Source organism: Myotis davidii, unplaced genomic scaffold (assembly GCF_000327345.1).
Source record: "Myotis davidii unplaced genomic scaffold, ASM32734v1 scaffold129, whole genome shotgun sequence".
NCBI classification, from domain to species: domain Eukaryota; kingdom Metazoa; phylum Chordata; class Mammalia; order Chiroptera; family Vespertilionidae; genus Myotis; species Myotis davidii.
In genome coordinates, this window is record NW_006383019.1 from 1,641,862 (window position 1) to 1,658,056 (window position 16,195).

At 50.0% G+C, this 16,195-nt stretch overlaps 1 protein-coding gene across 1 annotated transcript in view; it reads right to left on the reverse strand.

Moving 5' to 3' along the window:
• The window catches only part of SLC5A10 (solute carrier family 5 (sodium/sugar cotransporter), member 10), a 60,527-nt gene extending 58,227 nt beyond the window's left edge, over positions 1 to 2,300 (reverse strand). The window contains exons 1-4 of the mRNA XM_015558354.1: positions 2,220 to 2,300; positions 1,865 to 1,969; positions 1,412 to 1,471; positions 502 to 606 (exon numbers count right to left, since the gene is read on the reverse strand). Coding sequence (XP_015413840.1) covers positions 502 to 606; positions 1,412 to 1,471; positions 1,865 to 1,969; positions 2,220 to 2,234 — 285 coding nt within the window. The 5' untranslated portion in view covers positions 2,235 to 2,300. The remainder of the gene's footprint in view (positions 1 to 501; positions 607 to 1,411; positions 1,472 to 1,864; positions 1,970 to 2,219) is intronic.
• Between the last annotated feature and the right edge of the window lie 13,895 nt (positions 2,301 to 16,195).

Genomic DNA, 16,195 nt, shown 5'->3' on the forward strand with positions numbered 1-16,195 from the left:
CCAATGCCAGGATGGGGGGGGCTCCGGGGGACCAGCTGGGGACAGAGCTGACCAGCCACAGTGAGAGGCAGTAGGTGGCTTCCATGCAGCCTCTGAACCTCAGCCCAGACCAAGCGGGCTCGCAGCGCCCCCTCGTGGCAGTCCTGCTCACCTCAGCTCAGGTCCAGGGAAGACCAGAGGCTGACCAGGGATGTCCACCACCAGCCCCTGATACTGAGTATCCCCCGGGGGCCCCCACATCTAGCACCTGCGGTGAATCAGGAGTCACAGAATCTACACTCGTCCCCCAACTATGCTGGCTGCTGAGCCTACACTCTGGGGGCCCTGGACCAGTTGTCACAAACTCTCTGTGTGACCCTATGCAAGTTATTGTCCCTCTTTGGGCCTCAGTTTCCCCAGATGTTAAACAAGGGTGAGAGGATGTCAGGTCTGTTTGGGGGGGCCTCCAGAGTGGGATGTGCCCAGGCTCTGCTGGCTAGAAGCTGAGTGGGGGCGGCTCACCGATATCTTGGTGAAGACAGACAGCAGCAGGGACAGGACAGACAGGTACATGCGCATCCTCTGGCCTCCGTAGCGCTTCTGGATGTATTCAGGCATGGTGACGATCTGGGGAGGCCGGACAGGGTCACTCTCCTGAGACCACACTAGCACGCGGGCCAGGAGTGGCTCAAGGGCAGGTGCGGCCCCACATTGAGCACTGAACTCAGGCGAAGGGTTTTCACCATCTCCTAAGGGTTCCAGGCAGGGGAGTGGCGGGCAGGCTTACGTGGGCTGTTCAAGGCTGACATGAGGAATGGATTGGAGGGGCCGCTGCTGGGGACAGAGGGACAGGCTCGGAAGCTGATAGGACAAAACCAGATGAGTTATGTGAGGCTGAATGGAGAAGGTGACTGTGAGGGGCAGAGCAGGGGACAGGCAGAGACATCCAGGAAATGGAATCCCCTAGACTTAGTGACGGCTCAGCTGGGGCCAAAAGAATGGGCGAGTCAAGGACAGTGCTGCCTAGGTGTGCCACCCAGGTGTGCTGCCCAGGTCTGCAGCCCAGGTGTAACACCCAGGTGTGCCATCCAGATGTGCCATCCAGGTGTGCTGTCCAGGTGTGTGGCTTGTGTGCCCCAGGAGCACTGCTGCACAGAACACATCTGGACACTGGCAGACCTCAGCTGCTGGGAGGTGCCCCCCTGGCTACTGAGGTGTGGACTCCAACGTGCAAACCAGCAGATAAGGCACCTGGGCTGACATCCTGGGGCCGCCTTGCTGGGCTGATAGCAATGCTAATTGCATAATAAACAGCTGGGAGAGTTTGCCAACTTGTGAGTGAAGCCAGAGGGTCCTGCCCATCACCACCACCAATTAGAACCAAGGCCCAGACCCAAGGGAGGCTGCTGCAAGGTTCCAGGAGCAGACTTACCTCTGAGGAGATGTAGATAGGCACAAAAACCCACGCTAGGGCCAGCAGCACGTAGGTGGCCTGCGGGCGACAGGGGCAGGGTGAGGACAGTGGGCACAGCCCCCACAGCCCTGCTCCACAGGAGAAACTGGGACCAGGGGTCTGGAGGCCTGACTTGCCAGGAGAACTCAGGCAGCCCCTTCCCCTCCTGGCACCTCTGTAAACAGATGGCCTGGGCCAAGGCTAGCAGCTGCCTTCCTGTTGGTCTGTCCAGCACTTTGGCATTCTGTAGACCAGGCCTCCCGCTCCCCGCCAGGAACACTGCTGCACAGAACACATCTGGACACTGGCAGGCCTCAGCTGCTGGGAGGTGCCCCTCTGGCCATCAAGGTGTGGACTCCAGTGGAGCTCCTGTCCAGGGCCTGGAGGGATGGTTGTGCTCTCCCACACCCTGCACCCACTCTGGGAGCTCACATTCCACTCAAAACCTGCCACAGCCAGGCCTCCAGCTGCGCCTGAGCCGGCCAGTCCAATGAAGAGGCCGGAACCCTCGCTGCTGGCAAAGAGGGAGGCTCCGATCTGGTGGGGAGAGAGGAAAAGGAATCAGCTGTGAGCCACCCAGATTCCAAGGCCCCCGCCCTTCACACAATTTCCAGGACCCCACTCCTATTCCCCCAGCTTGGGGACCCCCTGACAGCCTCAGCCTGCCCCATCACCACCTGCTTAAACTGGACTGGGCAGTGACCTCAAGGATGCAGATGCTAACTGACCTGGAGGCCAGATGTGGCCCCAATAGAAGGAGGGGTGGGAGGAGTCAGGGTGCACTCACCGGCCACCATGTCATGTCCCGGCCCGCGAGGAAGTAACCGCTCACTGTGTTCCTGCTGGCTCGACAGGAGGACTGCAAGGACAGAGCAGAAATTGAAACCCCTGTGCATTGCTGGAAGGAATGTACAATGGCGCCACTGCTGTGGAAAATAGTCTGGCCATTCCTCAAAGAGTTAAACACACAATTACTCTATGGTCCAGCAATTCCACTCCTAGGTGCATATCTAAGAGAACTGAAAACAGGCATTCAGTAACAGTGCAGAGCGAGGGAGAGGGGGCAATAGGAAATAACTGCTAATAAGTGTGGGTTTTCCTTTTGGGGTGATGAAAATATTTTAGAACTAGATAGGGGTGGTGATTGCACAACATTGTGAATGTACTAAATGCCACTGAATTGTACACTTTAAAATGGTTAAAATGGATCACAATAGCTTCTCTCCTCACAGAAAGTTAACTGACAAAGAAATTAAAGCTTAAAATATTAACGAATTTTCCAAGGACACACAGCTTCTTCTCGGTTCTCACTCCAATTCTGATTTCTCTATTCTGACTCCTGGCTCATGGTCTCCTGCAGCTTTACTCATTTCTCATCTCACTGAGATTGAAACTGTAACACTGGTGAATCAGGACAACGTTCCAACCAACCGAACTACCTGGCCAGGGCTAGACTATATCCTTAAATACAGCAATCAACAGAGTCTTACCAATTGGTCAAGTGGGGACACTAACTTCTGGGTGGAGCATTAGAACAACTGTACTTGTACAACAGCTCACATGACATGGTCAGGGTTGAGCCTCACAGTCAGCCAGCCTGAGAGGAGATCCCACCAAAGAATGGGAAAACAACAATCAAGACCCAATTATGCCCAGCCCGTGTGGCTCAGTGGTTGAGCATCAACCTATGAACGAGGAGGTCATGGTTTGATTCCCAATCAGGGCATATGCCCAGATGTGAGTTCCCTCTCCAGTGGGGGGCATGCAGGAGACAGCCAGTCAATGATTCCCTATCATTGATGTTTCTATCTCTCTCTCCCTCTAAAATCAATAAAAATATATATGTTTTTAAAAAGACCCAATTACAACAGGAGAGCCCAAAGAAGTGACAAAAGAGACAATCCTAGAGCATCCAGTTCAGGAAGTCAAGAAGATTGTACCACTGGGTCCCACAGGACAGTTAACAAAAGACCACCCCATGAAGACTGGGAGTCATAGCAGTTCGACCTAATACATAGAAACAAACACAGAGCGACAACGTGAAAACTACAAAGAACTTAATGGGAACTACACGGAACTTAGTGGGGACGACATCAGCATTAAAAAGGACGTAGAAAAACCATGAATAAGAACCAGTCAGAAATGAAGAATACCATATTTGACATCAAGAATACACTAGAAGGAATTTAAAGAGGCTGGAGGAAGCAGAGGATCAAATTAGTGATTTGGAAGACAAGGTAGAAAAAACACTCAATTAGAGCAGCAAAAAGAAAAAAAAACACTTAAAAAGTATAATGACAGCCTGACTGGCATGGTTCAGTGGTTAATCAGGAGGTCATGGTTCAATTCCCAGTTAGGGAACATGCCTAGTGTGGGGCATGTAGCAGGCAGCCAATCAATGATTCTCTCTCATCATTGATGTTTTAATTCTCTCTCACTCTCTTTTCCTCTCAGAAATCAATAAAAATATATTTTAAAAAAGAAAAAAGTATGACAAGAGTTTAAGGCAGGGGTCCTCAAACTACGGCCCGTGGGCCACATGCAAATACAAATATTGTATTTGTTCCCATTTTGTTTTTTTACTTCAAAATAAGATATGTGCAGTGTGCATAGAAATTTGTTCATAGTTTTTTTAAAAATTATAGTCTGGCCCTCCAACGGTCTGAGGGACAGTGAACTGGCCCCCTGTTTAAAAAGTTTGAGGACCCCTGGTTTAAGGGAACTCTGGGACACCATGAACTGTAACAACATCTGCATCATAGGAGTACCAGAGGGAGAAGAAAGTGATCAAGGGGTAGAGAACCTATTTGAAGAAATAATGACAGAAAACTTCCTAAACCTGGTGAAGGAAAAAGTCACACAAATTCAGGAGGCAGAGAGAGATCCAATGAAGATGTTTTTGATTCCCAGTCAGGGCACATGCCCAGATTGCAGGCTTGATCCCCAGTGTGGGGCATGCAGGAGGTAGCCAATTAATTATTGTCTCCCATCATTGATATTCCTATCTCTATCTCCCTTTACCTTCCTCTCTGAAATAAACATATATTTAAAAATAAACAAATAAATAAAATTGAAGGGAAAATAAAGAGCTTTCCAGACCAAAAAAAAAGGGGGGGGTGGGGGGGTGGCTAAATGAGCTTATTACAACTAAACCAGCATAGCATAAATGCTGAAGGGACTGTTGGAAGAAGAATAAAAAATATATAACTAGAGGAGCATAGGCATAAAGAATAAAAATGGCAATAAATAAGTACCTATAATAATAAACTTAAATGCTCCAATCAAATGACATAGGGTAGCTAAATGGATTTTTTAAAAATGGCCCATATATATGCTCTCTTCAAGAGACCCACCTCAGAACAAGACTCACTCAACATGAAAATGAAGGAATGGGGGAAAATTTCCCATGGAAATGAAAAAGATGGGGATAGCAATACTTATATCTGAGAAAATAGACTTCAAAACAAAGGTGATAAAAAAGACAAAAATGGTCATTACATAATACGAAAGGGATTGATCTAACAAAAGGATTTAACCCTGGTAAATATATATGCACCCAATAAATGAGCACATAAATATATATCTAAAAATTCCTGGAGGACTAGCCCTAACCGGTTTTTCTTAGTGGATAGAGCATTGGCCTGTGGACTGAAGGGTCCCAGGTTCGATTCCAGTCAAGGGCACATTCCTGGGTTGCGGGCTCAGTCCAATGTGCAGGAGGCAGCTGATCAATGATTCCCTCTCATCATGGATGTTTCTATCTCTCTCTTCCTCTCCCTTCCTCTCTGAAATCAATTAAAAAAATATTAAAATAAATAAATAAAAATAAAAGCCTCAAAGTACAAAAGAGGCTGATGTACACTCGGGGCACTAGAAACCAATCTGGATTCAGCAAATAAAAAAAATTATTAAAAAACATTCCTGGAGGACTTTAAGGGAGAGATTATCAGCAATACAGTCATAGTAGGGGACTTCACTGATATCACTGGAGATTTTTCACACAAAAAAATCAACAAGGAAACAGCAACCTTAAATGATACACTAGCTCAGGTGGATTTAATTGATATTTTTAGAACATTTCATCCCAAAGCTGCAGAATATACATTATTCTCAAGTGCACATGGAACATTCTTAAAGATAGACTACATGTTAGGACACAAAATAAGCCTTTACAAGTTCAAAAAGATTGAAATCATATCAAGTATACTACAGGTCTGATGCACGAAATTTGGGCAAGGGGCTTGACCCTTGCAGCCCCAGCTGCCTCATGGCCCTGGCTGCCTCTCGGCCCTACGGCCCCACCCCTGCCCACTGGTCATTCTAGAAGGTTGTTCCTCCATCTAATTAGCATATTAGCTCTTTATTATATAGGATTCTAAGATCACAATGGCATGAAACTATAATAACAAATCTCAAAATCAGTCAAACACATGGAGACCACATAGCATGTTATTAAACAATGAATGGGTTAACAGTGAGATCAAGGAAGAAATAAAAAACTTCCTGCAAACAAATGAAAAGGGACATGCAATTACCCAAAAGCTATGGGATACAGTGAAAGCAGTTCTGAGAGGGAAGTTCATAGCATTACAGGCCTACCTCATGAAACAAGAAAAACATCAACTACCTAAACCCACAACTAAGATATTAGAAAGAGAACAACAAGAAAAGCCCAGAAGTAGAAGAAATGAAATAATAAATATCAAAGCAGAAATTAATGGCATAGAGACTAAAAACCAACATAAAAGATCAATGAAATCAAGAGCTGGTCCTTTAAAAAGATAAACAAGATTGATGAACCATTAGCCAGACTTCATCAAGAAACAAAGAAAGAAGTCAAATAAATAAAATCAGAAATAAAAGAGTCAAAGTAACAATTGACACCACAGAAATGCAAAGAATTGTAAAAAAAAAAAAATACTATGAACAACTATATGCCAACAAACTGAACAACCTGGGTGAAATGGACAAATTCCAGGAAATATACAATCTTCCAAAACTCAATCAGGAAGAATCAGGAAACTTGAATAGGCCAATAACAACTAATGAATTTGAAGCAGTAATAAAACAAACAAACAAACTTGTACTGGATGGCTTCACAGGCGAGTTTTACGAAACATTCAAAGAAGAACTAACACCTAGTCTCCGCAAACTACTCTAGAAAATTCAGGAGGAGGGAAGACTTCCTTTTATGAGGCCAGCATTATCCTAATTCCAAAAGCAACTAAAAATACTACAAAGAATGGAAATTATAGGCCAATATTCCTAATGAATACAGATGCTAAAAACCTCAACAAAATATCAGCAAATAAGATCCAGCAATACATTAAAGAGATCACAGAAATTTCAACAACTTAACCAACTATAATTTAACAAAGAAATCCCAGGCCTGAGACGCCTGCATACTGAGACATCTAAAGGTGGGCAGCCAAGAATACACCAGGACACAAGAAGAGAGGAAAGCACAGATGGCCTGCAGGTGCAGCACTGCAGCCGGGAGCTGGAGGCTCTGCCTAGTAGAGGAAGCCAGCAGTAGCAGGTGCTTTCTTCTCCCGGAGGAACAGAGAGATGCAAGGGGGGTGGGGGGGGGGGAGAGGAGCAGTCCAGCAGGGTGAGCAGCAAGGGAGCGAACAATGATTGAGCCAGCAGATGCCTCACAGAGCACAGGGTCTGGCCGCGCAGCTCCACTGTTGGACCAGGCAGTGGAGTTTCAGACAAAGAAATGGAACCACAGAGGACTGCCGCCACTTGGGCTCCCAAAACGTGCCTCCCGTTGCCCTTGGAGTCAGGGAGGAGCATATTATCTGTAAACCAAGAGCTGCTGCAGTAGAACTGCTGTTTCCCTCTGTGACTGATCCCCAGGTGGGGTGCTTGGGGTGGGACCCCACAGAGGTCAGGGGTCGCCATTGCTGTGAGGCCAAAACAAACCCCACTCCCAAGCAGCACAGCTGTACTTTCTTACAGAAGCTATGGAGGTTGACAGGGAGATCACGGAGGAAAACAAAATCTTGCAATTCAGTGCCATCTACTGGAAAATAGTAGAAAGATCTCTTCAGAGGAAGCTGCTATCAGCCATATATATATACAGACAGATATAAATGCCTAGGCAAAGAACAGCAAATACCATGAATAACCATGTTAACAAGGATGGTGAGAAAGAAAAGGAAAAACCCCCAGAAGCAACCTACACCACATGGAAATATATGACATAAATGACAGAGATTTGCAGTTCTGAAAATACTCAATGCAATATGCGAAAATACAGACAGGCAATTCAATGCTCTCAGAAAACAAATCAATGAACAAAACGAGTACTTTACCAAAGAGATTGAAATTTTAAAAAAGAACTAATCAGAAATCCTGGAAATTAAGCATGCAATTAAGTAGATTAAGAGTGAACTACTGAGAGATCCAAGATGGCGGCATAGGCAAATGCCTGTGCTCACTGCCTCCCACAACCACATCAAAATTACAACTAAAATACAGAACAACCATCATCCAGAACTGCTGGAAAGCTGGCTGAATGGAAGTCCTACAACTAGAGAAATAAAGAAGAAAGCACACAGACTGGTAGGAGGTGCGGAGGCACAAAACAGGCTGGTCCGGCACCCAGGTGTGCCGCTTTTTTAAATCAGGAGGGAGATCACCTCTGCAGAGGCTGCCCAGAGGAGCAAGGGGTCCCAGCCCCACACCAGACACCCATCCTAGGGTCCCAGAGCTGGGAAAAGAAGTTCCTATGGGCTGGCAGTAAGAACTACAGGCTGTAAAAACCAGTGCGGATTGGGGCTGAATGACACACGGGCTACTGAGACCCAGCTGCTCCTCTTAAAAGGCTAGCACCACGAACTGAATTTACAAGCCCCTGCTTCCTCTGAGCTCTAGTGTCGGGCGAGTCTCTGGGGGACACAGACACATATGAAAAGAAACTGGACTGTCTGGCACTGGGGCAGGAACTTGGGGGTGGCTTTCTTCCAGACAGAGGTGCTCACAGCAGTCATTGTTCTCATGCAGGGACCTCCCCTGCTGCAGGGCTGACTGGCAGCCATCTCTGTTTGCTCTGCCCTGGTGATTCCCTGAGACCCTGCCCCACCCAATTTATAACCTCACCCAAGCTGTGCGCAGTGGCTTTTGCATATGAATGGCCTGTCCTTCCAAAGGCTAAAAACCTGTTCAACAAGCTGCAGCTGAGTCAGGGAGCCCCAAACCTATCAATAAAAGCCCCAAGACCCGGCACCAGCACCAGCCCGCCTTGCTTCACATCTGGGCCTTGTCTGGGCACTTCCAAACCTGAAACAAAGAGGAAGAATCTGCAGATCTCTCTGTAGTTCCTGCTGGATGGTCCCAGGCAGTGGATGACTTTGCAACTCCCTGGAGACCCAAGAGCCAGTGTACCCAGTGGTCAGTGTGAGACCATACCAGATTACAACTCTTCACATCCATAAGTGATATGCTCAAGGGGCAGACTCAGTGAGCACCAAAATCCCACTGAAGCAAGTCTTGCTCCATAACATGTCTCCTGCACAGCAGCTGTCCCACTGTAGTCACAGCTGGTTCCCACAGCCAATTGGCCTGGAGGTCAATTCCTCCCAGTGACACCAACAGCAATCAAGGCTCAACTACAACAAGACTGTATGCACAGCCCACACAGGATCACACCTAAAGTGTCCACCATAGGTGATTGGGGAGGCTGAACCACTGGGTCCTATAGGACACCTACTACACAAGGCCACTCTATCAACTCAGGAGACTTAGCAGCTACCCAACACATATAAACAAACACAGGGAAGCAGCCAAAAGGCAGGGATAATGAAACATGTCACAAATGAAAGAAATGGAAGAAAGCAAACTACTGGATATAGAGTTCAAAACCATAGTTATAAGGTTACTCAAGAATCTTCTAGAAAACTTCAAGGCAGTGGTGGCCAACCTGTGGTCCACGGACCACTGGTGGTCTGTGAGGTCCAAAAGGTTGCAACTGCTGGTTTAAGGAAACTTTCGGACCATCAGTCGCCAACCAGTGATCCACGGACCACTGGTGGTCCATGAGGTCTGAAATGTTGGCGACCGATGCTCCAAGGGACTTATTGAGACTTTCAAGGATCTTAGTGAGAATGTGTCCTTCTAACCCTGTGTCTGTCTCTTTCTTTCATTTTCTCAACCCCAGCAGCCCCTACTCAGCAACCGGTCCACTCTCTCGCCAAGCTGGATGCAGAAAGGAGAGAAATATTTACATTTGGCACCCGGATCCAGGGCCTTGAGGACAGGGGAACTCTCAAAAGTCAAGTGAGGGGGTTGCTCCGAAAAGTGCGCTGCGCAACAGACTAGAGAAGTAAGGTAAGGAGTGGATCTGTAAGTTGTGTTACTGTGTGTAAAACACGGGTAATTCGGGGTCTCAGGAAAGACCTCTACTCTCAAATGCTTAAAAATGCTCAAAGCTCGAGGATCCTCTGTTAAGAGTAGTCAGATTCTTGATTTCTTAAATTTTGTTAATGAAACGTGCCCTTGGTTTTCTGAAGAGGGAACCATCAACTTTCAAACGTGAGAAAAGGTCGGAAAGCAGTTGCATGACCGATACACAGCAGAAGGTCCAGAGAAGATTCCCATTTCTACATTCACATTATGGTCTTTAATTCATGATTGCCTTGGCCCAGCGCAGGAGAGTTTAAGAATGTCTAAGCAGGATGTGGCCACAGCTTCACAGCCTACAGTGGAGAGGTGCGAATCTCTAAAAATACCACTTCCCCCCTCTGTGCCTCCTTCGCCTCTGCCTGTCGCTCCTGCGGCCACAGCCAAGAGCCCACCTGATAAAGATTTGCCTTGTAATTATGAGCAGGAGCTGGAGTTTGAGTCAGAGCAGGACAAGCATCACTGTGATGGGATAACTCAGATAAGTGTTAGGTCGGAGGGAAGTCCAGGAGCCGCTGCATGCAACCGCAAGGCAGGTGGTGACGCAGATACTGGATCCTTCCCGGAACCCATAACAGACCAGTGCACCAGGTAGATGGCGACACAGATACTGGTTCCTTCCTGGAACCCATGACAGACCTGCCCGCGGCGGAAACTCCCACAGCTCATGCTCCCCTGCCCTCACTGAACAGCTGTATAAAAAAAGTGCCTCCACTCCCTTTTGGCGAGACTTCACTGGCCCCACCCTAGGACCTGTGAATCTCGCCTGGGAGTGCAGATTAAAGTTCCTTCTTTTTGACTTGCCTGGCTCTCTGATCTTGTCTCCTGCGCCACAAACCTTACATTTGGTGCCAAAACCCAGGAGGTGCGAGCAACCCATCCGACCATCCCCCACAGCCCGGGGTGCCCTCCTCTCCCTTCTCGTGGCTCAGGAACCCCTGGCCTCTCCCCCGGCTCATGCCGATCCCTGGCGGTCCTCTGCCGATGTCTCTGTCCGTAAAGCGTGCCCGCGTCAGAGATTGCCCCCTATTCTCTGGACCCTTCTGGGAAGGGTTCTCCAGACCCCGGGCGGTAGTGGAGACGTCCCTGCAGTCTCTTGGTCCCTCCATCCCTCCGTCCATCCGTAGCCTTGGCTAAACAATTGGGATGCTGATCCTTTAGCCCCAACTACTGACCTCAGGCATCGAGCATGGGTAATCAAAATTCTAAACCTGATCTGAGCACACCTCTAGGGTGCCTGCTCGCCAACCTGGCTAAACTAGGACTGTCCCAGGATCTGCGTCCTAAACACCTCATTTATTTCTGTAACGTGGCATAGCCTCAGTATGAATTGGACAACAGGTCAAAATGGCACAAAAACAGTACCTTTGATTTTAACATCCTTACTAACCTCAGTAATTTCTGCTGGTGAACCGGGAAGTGGCTCAAGGTCCCATATGTCCAGGCCTTTTTTTATCTGTGCTCCCACCCCTCCCTCTTCTCCTGTTCCACAGCCCAGGTTCTCCTGATTCATGAGAAACCTACTCTGCCTACCGATACCCCTGTACTTTCTGCCTTATCTGATCCCCCTGAAAATCTTTCCTCCCCTCTGACTCGTCCACCTCCCTAACCAGGCCCTTTCCCCAAAGCTCCTTCTGCCTCACCATCTGCACCCTCTTCTCCTCCCTCCCTACCTGACCTCCCTCCACTACCCTCTCCTGTAACACCTTACCCCTACCTGCTGACCTCCCCGCTCCTCCACCCCACTCCCGGGACATTGCCACGGCCGCCACAGGAGCCAGGAGCTCAAGCCACCCAGCGACTCCCCCTCCCCCACCCCTGCCTGCTTCCCGGGTCAGCAAACACACACGTTTTAAAGCCCCTCCTCTCCTCTGTCCCCTCTGGGAGGTTGCGACATCTGAGGGAGTAGTCCAGGTCCATGTTCCCTTCTCTCTGTCGGATCTCTCCCAGATTGAGAAGCTGCTGGGGTCCTTTTCCGCCAACCCCACCGCACTCATCAAGAAGTTCCAATACCTCTCTCAGGCCTATGAACTCACCTGGCATGACATCCATGTCATTCTTTCTTCCACCCTAACGTCAGATGAAGAGGAGAGAGTCTTGGGGGCAGCAATGGACCATGCAGATCAGGTCCACCTTACAGATGCCAATATGCTATTAGGGGCTCAGGCTGTTCCTCGCCAAGAGCCAGGCTGGGAGTACCAACTAGATACCCCCGGAGGGCAAAACGGGCACCGACGCTGAGACCAGATGCTCCAATGCCTGATGGCCAGCCAACAGGCCGTCTCCCACAAGGTAGTTAATTATGACAAACTGAGAGAAATTACTCAGGGAGCAGATGAGAACCCCGCGGTCTTCCTTAACAGGCTGACTGAGGCTCTGACTTTGTATACTAAAGTTCAATGTCTATTAAATTCCACTAACGTCAGATGAAGAGGAGAGAGTCTTGGGGGCAGCAATGGACCATGCAGATCAGGTCCACCTTACAGATGCCAATATGCTATTAGGGGCTCAGGCTGTTCCTCGCCAAGAGCCAGGCTGGGAGTACTAACTAGATACCCCCGGAGGGCAAAACGGGCACCGACGCTGAGACCAGATGCTCCAATGCCTGATGGCCAGCCAACAGGCCGTCTCCCACAAGGTAGTTAATTATGACAAACTGAGAGAAATTACTCAGGGAGCAGATGAGAACCCCGCGGTCTTCCTTAACAGGCTGACTGAGGCTCTGACTTTGTATACTCGTCTGGACCCTGGGTCCCCGGCTGGAGCAACAGTTTTAGCCACCCACTTCATCTCGCAGTCGGCCCCAGATATTCGGAAAAAGTTAAAAAAGGCTGAGGATGGCCCTCAGACCCCGGTCCGAGATCTAGTGAACATGGCCCTTAAGGTTTTTAATGCCCATGAGGAGCAGGCAGAGTCGAATCAGGAGGCCCGTCTTCGACAGAAGGTAGACCTGCAAACCCAAGCCCTGGTTGCAGCCCTGTGGCCGACAGCAGCCACGCATGGTCCCAAGGGGGCTGTGCATGGTGGGGGTGCAACGAGAGGACGAACACCACCTGGAGAATGTTTCAAGTGTGGGAATGAAGGCCACTGGGCAAAGCAGTGCCCCTGGCCCCGGGCTCCAACCAAGCCCTGCCCGTCGTGTGGTCAAAGCGGCCACTGGAAAAGTGACTGCCCCTGGAAAAGCAACGGGCCTTCTGTGTCTCAGTGTGGAGGGGCCACCCTTCCAGATCATGACCCGCCACTGGCCATGCTGGGACTGGCCGAAGACTGAAGGTGCCTGGACTCGATGACCCCCATCACTCTCACCGAGCCCAGGGTACACTCAAAGTAGTGGGTAAGCCAGTCTCCTTCCTGGTCGATACAGGGACTACCTTCTCTGTCCTGCCCTCCTTTCCAGGGCCCCTTTTCCCTCCCACAATTTTGGTCATGGGTATTGACAACAAATCCACCTGCCTGCTGGCCACCGGACCCCTTCCCTGTCTCCTCGACCATAGCCCTATAACCCACTCATTCCTAGTCATGCCTTCGTGCCCTGTGCCCCTTTTAGGACAGGATATCCTCACCAAACTAGGGGCCACTCTGCAGCTCACTCGGAGCCCTTCAATATCCCTGCTTCTTCCGCTCCTGGCCTCCTCCCTTCACGGGGACACCGATCCCCCACTACCTGCGTCCCTTGTCAACCCCAAAGTGTGGGATACCTCTACCCTGGTGGTTACTAGACGCCATGCCCCGGTCAAGATTAGACTTAGGGACGCCACCTCGTTTCCCTCCCCAGTTTCCTATCTCCCTAACTCATCACCAAGGGCTCAAACCCCTCATTACTCGGCTTCTGGGGCAGGGTCTCCTCATACCTATCAATTCTTCCTGCAACACCCCCATCCTCCCAGTTAGGAAGGCAGTCGGGACCTACCGGCTGGTTCAGAACCTCTGGCTGATCAATGAAGTGGTGGTCCCCATCCACCCAGGTGGTCCCTAATCCTTACTCTCTCCTTTCACGCATCCCGTCCTGTACCACCCACTTTTCCGTCCTCGACCTCAAGGACGCCTTCTTTACCACCCCTCTGGACCCAGACTCTTTTCATCTGTTTGCATTTCCTTGGGAGGACCCAGACGAGCAGGTATCGCGCCAACTCACCTGGACAGGCCTGCCCCAGGGGCTCAGAGACAGTCCTCACCTGTTTGGCCAGGCCCTAGCCAGAGACCTCCAACAATGCTTGTTAGAACCCAGCACTCTTGTCCAATATGTAGATGATCTCCTTCTCTGCAGCCCCTCCCTGGACATGTCTCAGAAGCATACAGCTGATCTCCTCAACTTTCTAGGAGACAAGGGATACTGCGTGTCCCATGCCAAGGTGCAACTGTTGGCCCCCACCGTCACTTACTTGGGGATCTGATGCCCAATTCCCGAGGACTGACAGTTGACTGAGCACAGGCAATACGAGACCTACAGCCTCCCACTTCTGCAGACCAGATCTTGTCCTTTTTGGGACTGGTAGGATTCTTCCAACATTGGGTCCCAAACTTTGCTCTCCTAGCTAAGCCCCTATACCAGGCAGTTAAAGAAATGCCAGTAGGCCCCCTCTCCTCACCCTCCCTCGTTCACCAGGCTTTCTCTAAGGTCCATGATACCCTTCTGGCATCCCCCCTCTCTCTCTATCCCGGACATCTCTAAGCCTTTCCAACTATTTACTGATGAAAGACAGGGAATAGCTATTGGGGTCCTCACCCAGCCCCTAGGGCTGGCCTTCACCCCCGTAGCACCTGTCCAGACAGCTTGACCCCATGGTCCGGGGAGGGTAGCCCTGCCTCCGGGCTCTGGCTGCAGCTGCTGCCCTCAACCAAGGAAGCCCAAAAGATCTGCCTCCAACAACCCTTACAGGTTTTCTCCACCCACAGACTACAGGCTCTCCTGTCCCACTGATCCTTATCTCTCCTTGCCCCCTCTCACATGCAGGAACTCCATCTCCTGTTCCTCGAGAATCCTGACATCTCCCTGACCCAGTACTCAGCCCTGAACCCGGCCACTTTCCTTCCCGCTGCCTCCACCCAACCTGCGGCAACACTCTCCTGCCCCGAGGTCGTCGAGGCCTTCACTCGGCCTCGGGCAGGACTCTCAGATTCTCCTCTCTCTAATCCTTATTTAACTCTGTTTGTGGATGGAAGCTCGTGCCTGGACCCCCACGGACGTCGGAAAGCCTTCTATGCAGTAGTAACACTCGAGTGGACCCTGGAGGCGGCCTGACTCCCAGAGGGCACCACCTCTCAAAAGGCCGAGCTCATCGCGCTGACCCGCACCCTACATCTGGCCAAAGGGAGGAGGGTAAACGTATATAGAGACTCCAACTATTCCTTTCTGATAGCTCAGAGGTCAGCAAACTCATTAGTCAACAGATCCAAATATCAACAGTACAACGATTGCAATTTCTTTTGAGAGCCAAATTTTTTAAACTTAAGCTATATAGGTAGGTACATTGTTATTAACTTAATTAGGGTACTCCTAAGGCTTAGGAAGAGAGCCCACTGCCACGCGGTTATTTGGAGGGGGAGGGGCTTTCTCTCTACTAAAGGCTCACCTATTATCAATCCTAGACTCATAACCCCCTTATTTGATGCCTCACAGCTTCCCTCCCACGTAGCCAGCACGCACTGCCGAGGCCATCAGACTGACTCCTCGCTGGTTACGCGGGGAAACGCCGGAGCAGACGCGGTGGCCAGAGGCTTAACTCAGGGTGAAGGGCCCCCAGCTCTGGTCCTATTCCTTTCCCTTCCCTCCATTATCCCACAATATACAGAAGAAGAGAAAAATAAACTCCTGCAGCAGGGAGGCTCTTCCTGTCCTGAGGGATGGATCTTTATAAATAACAAAATCGCCCTCCCTCCGGCCCAGGCAGGGGCCATTGCCCAACAGATCCACAGGTTGTTACACATTGGACCACTGGCACTTTGGAGGTTCCTCGAACCCCTCTTCACCTCGCCCACACTGCAAGAGGCGATCACGAGTGCCTGCTCCTCCTGTCCCATGTGTGCGGCTGTCTCACCGCAGGGAGGACTCACACTGCAAGAGGCAGTCACGAGTGCCTGCTCCTCCTGCCCCATGTGTACGGCTGTCTCACGCCAGGGAGGAATGCGCCCCAACTTTCCTACCCATCAGAGGGGACACCTCCCAGGGCAGGACTGGCAGGTAGACTTCACCCATATGCCTCCCCACAAGAAGACCAAGTATCCCCTTACCATGGTAGACACCCTGATGTTGGGAGCCAGATGTAAGCTCGCAAGGTCCTTGCACCTGTAGGGGCTAGCAAGGCTGGGACCCTTACCCACACAGTTTTCCCAGACTCATTTGGATGGCGATTATCA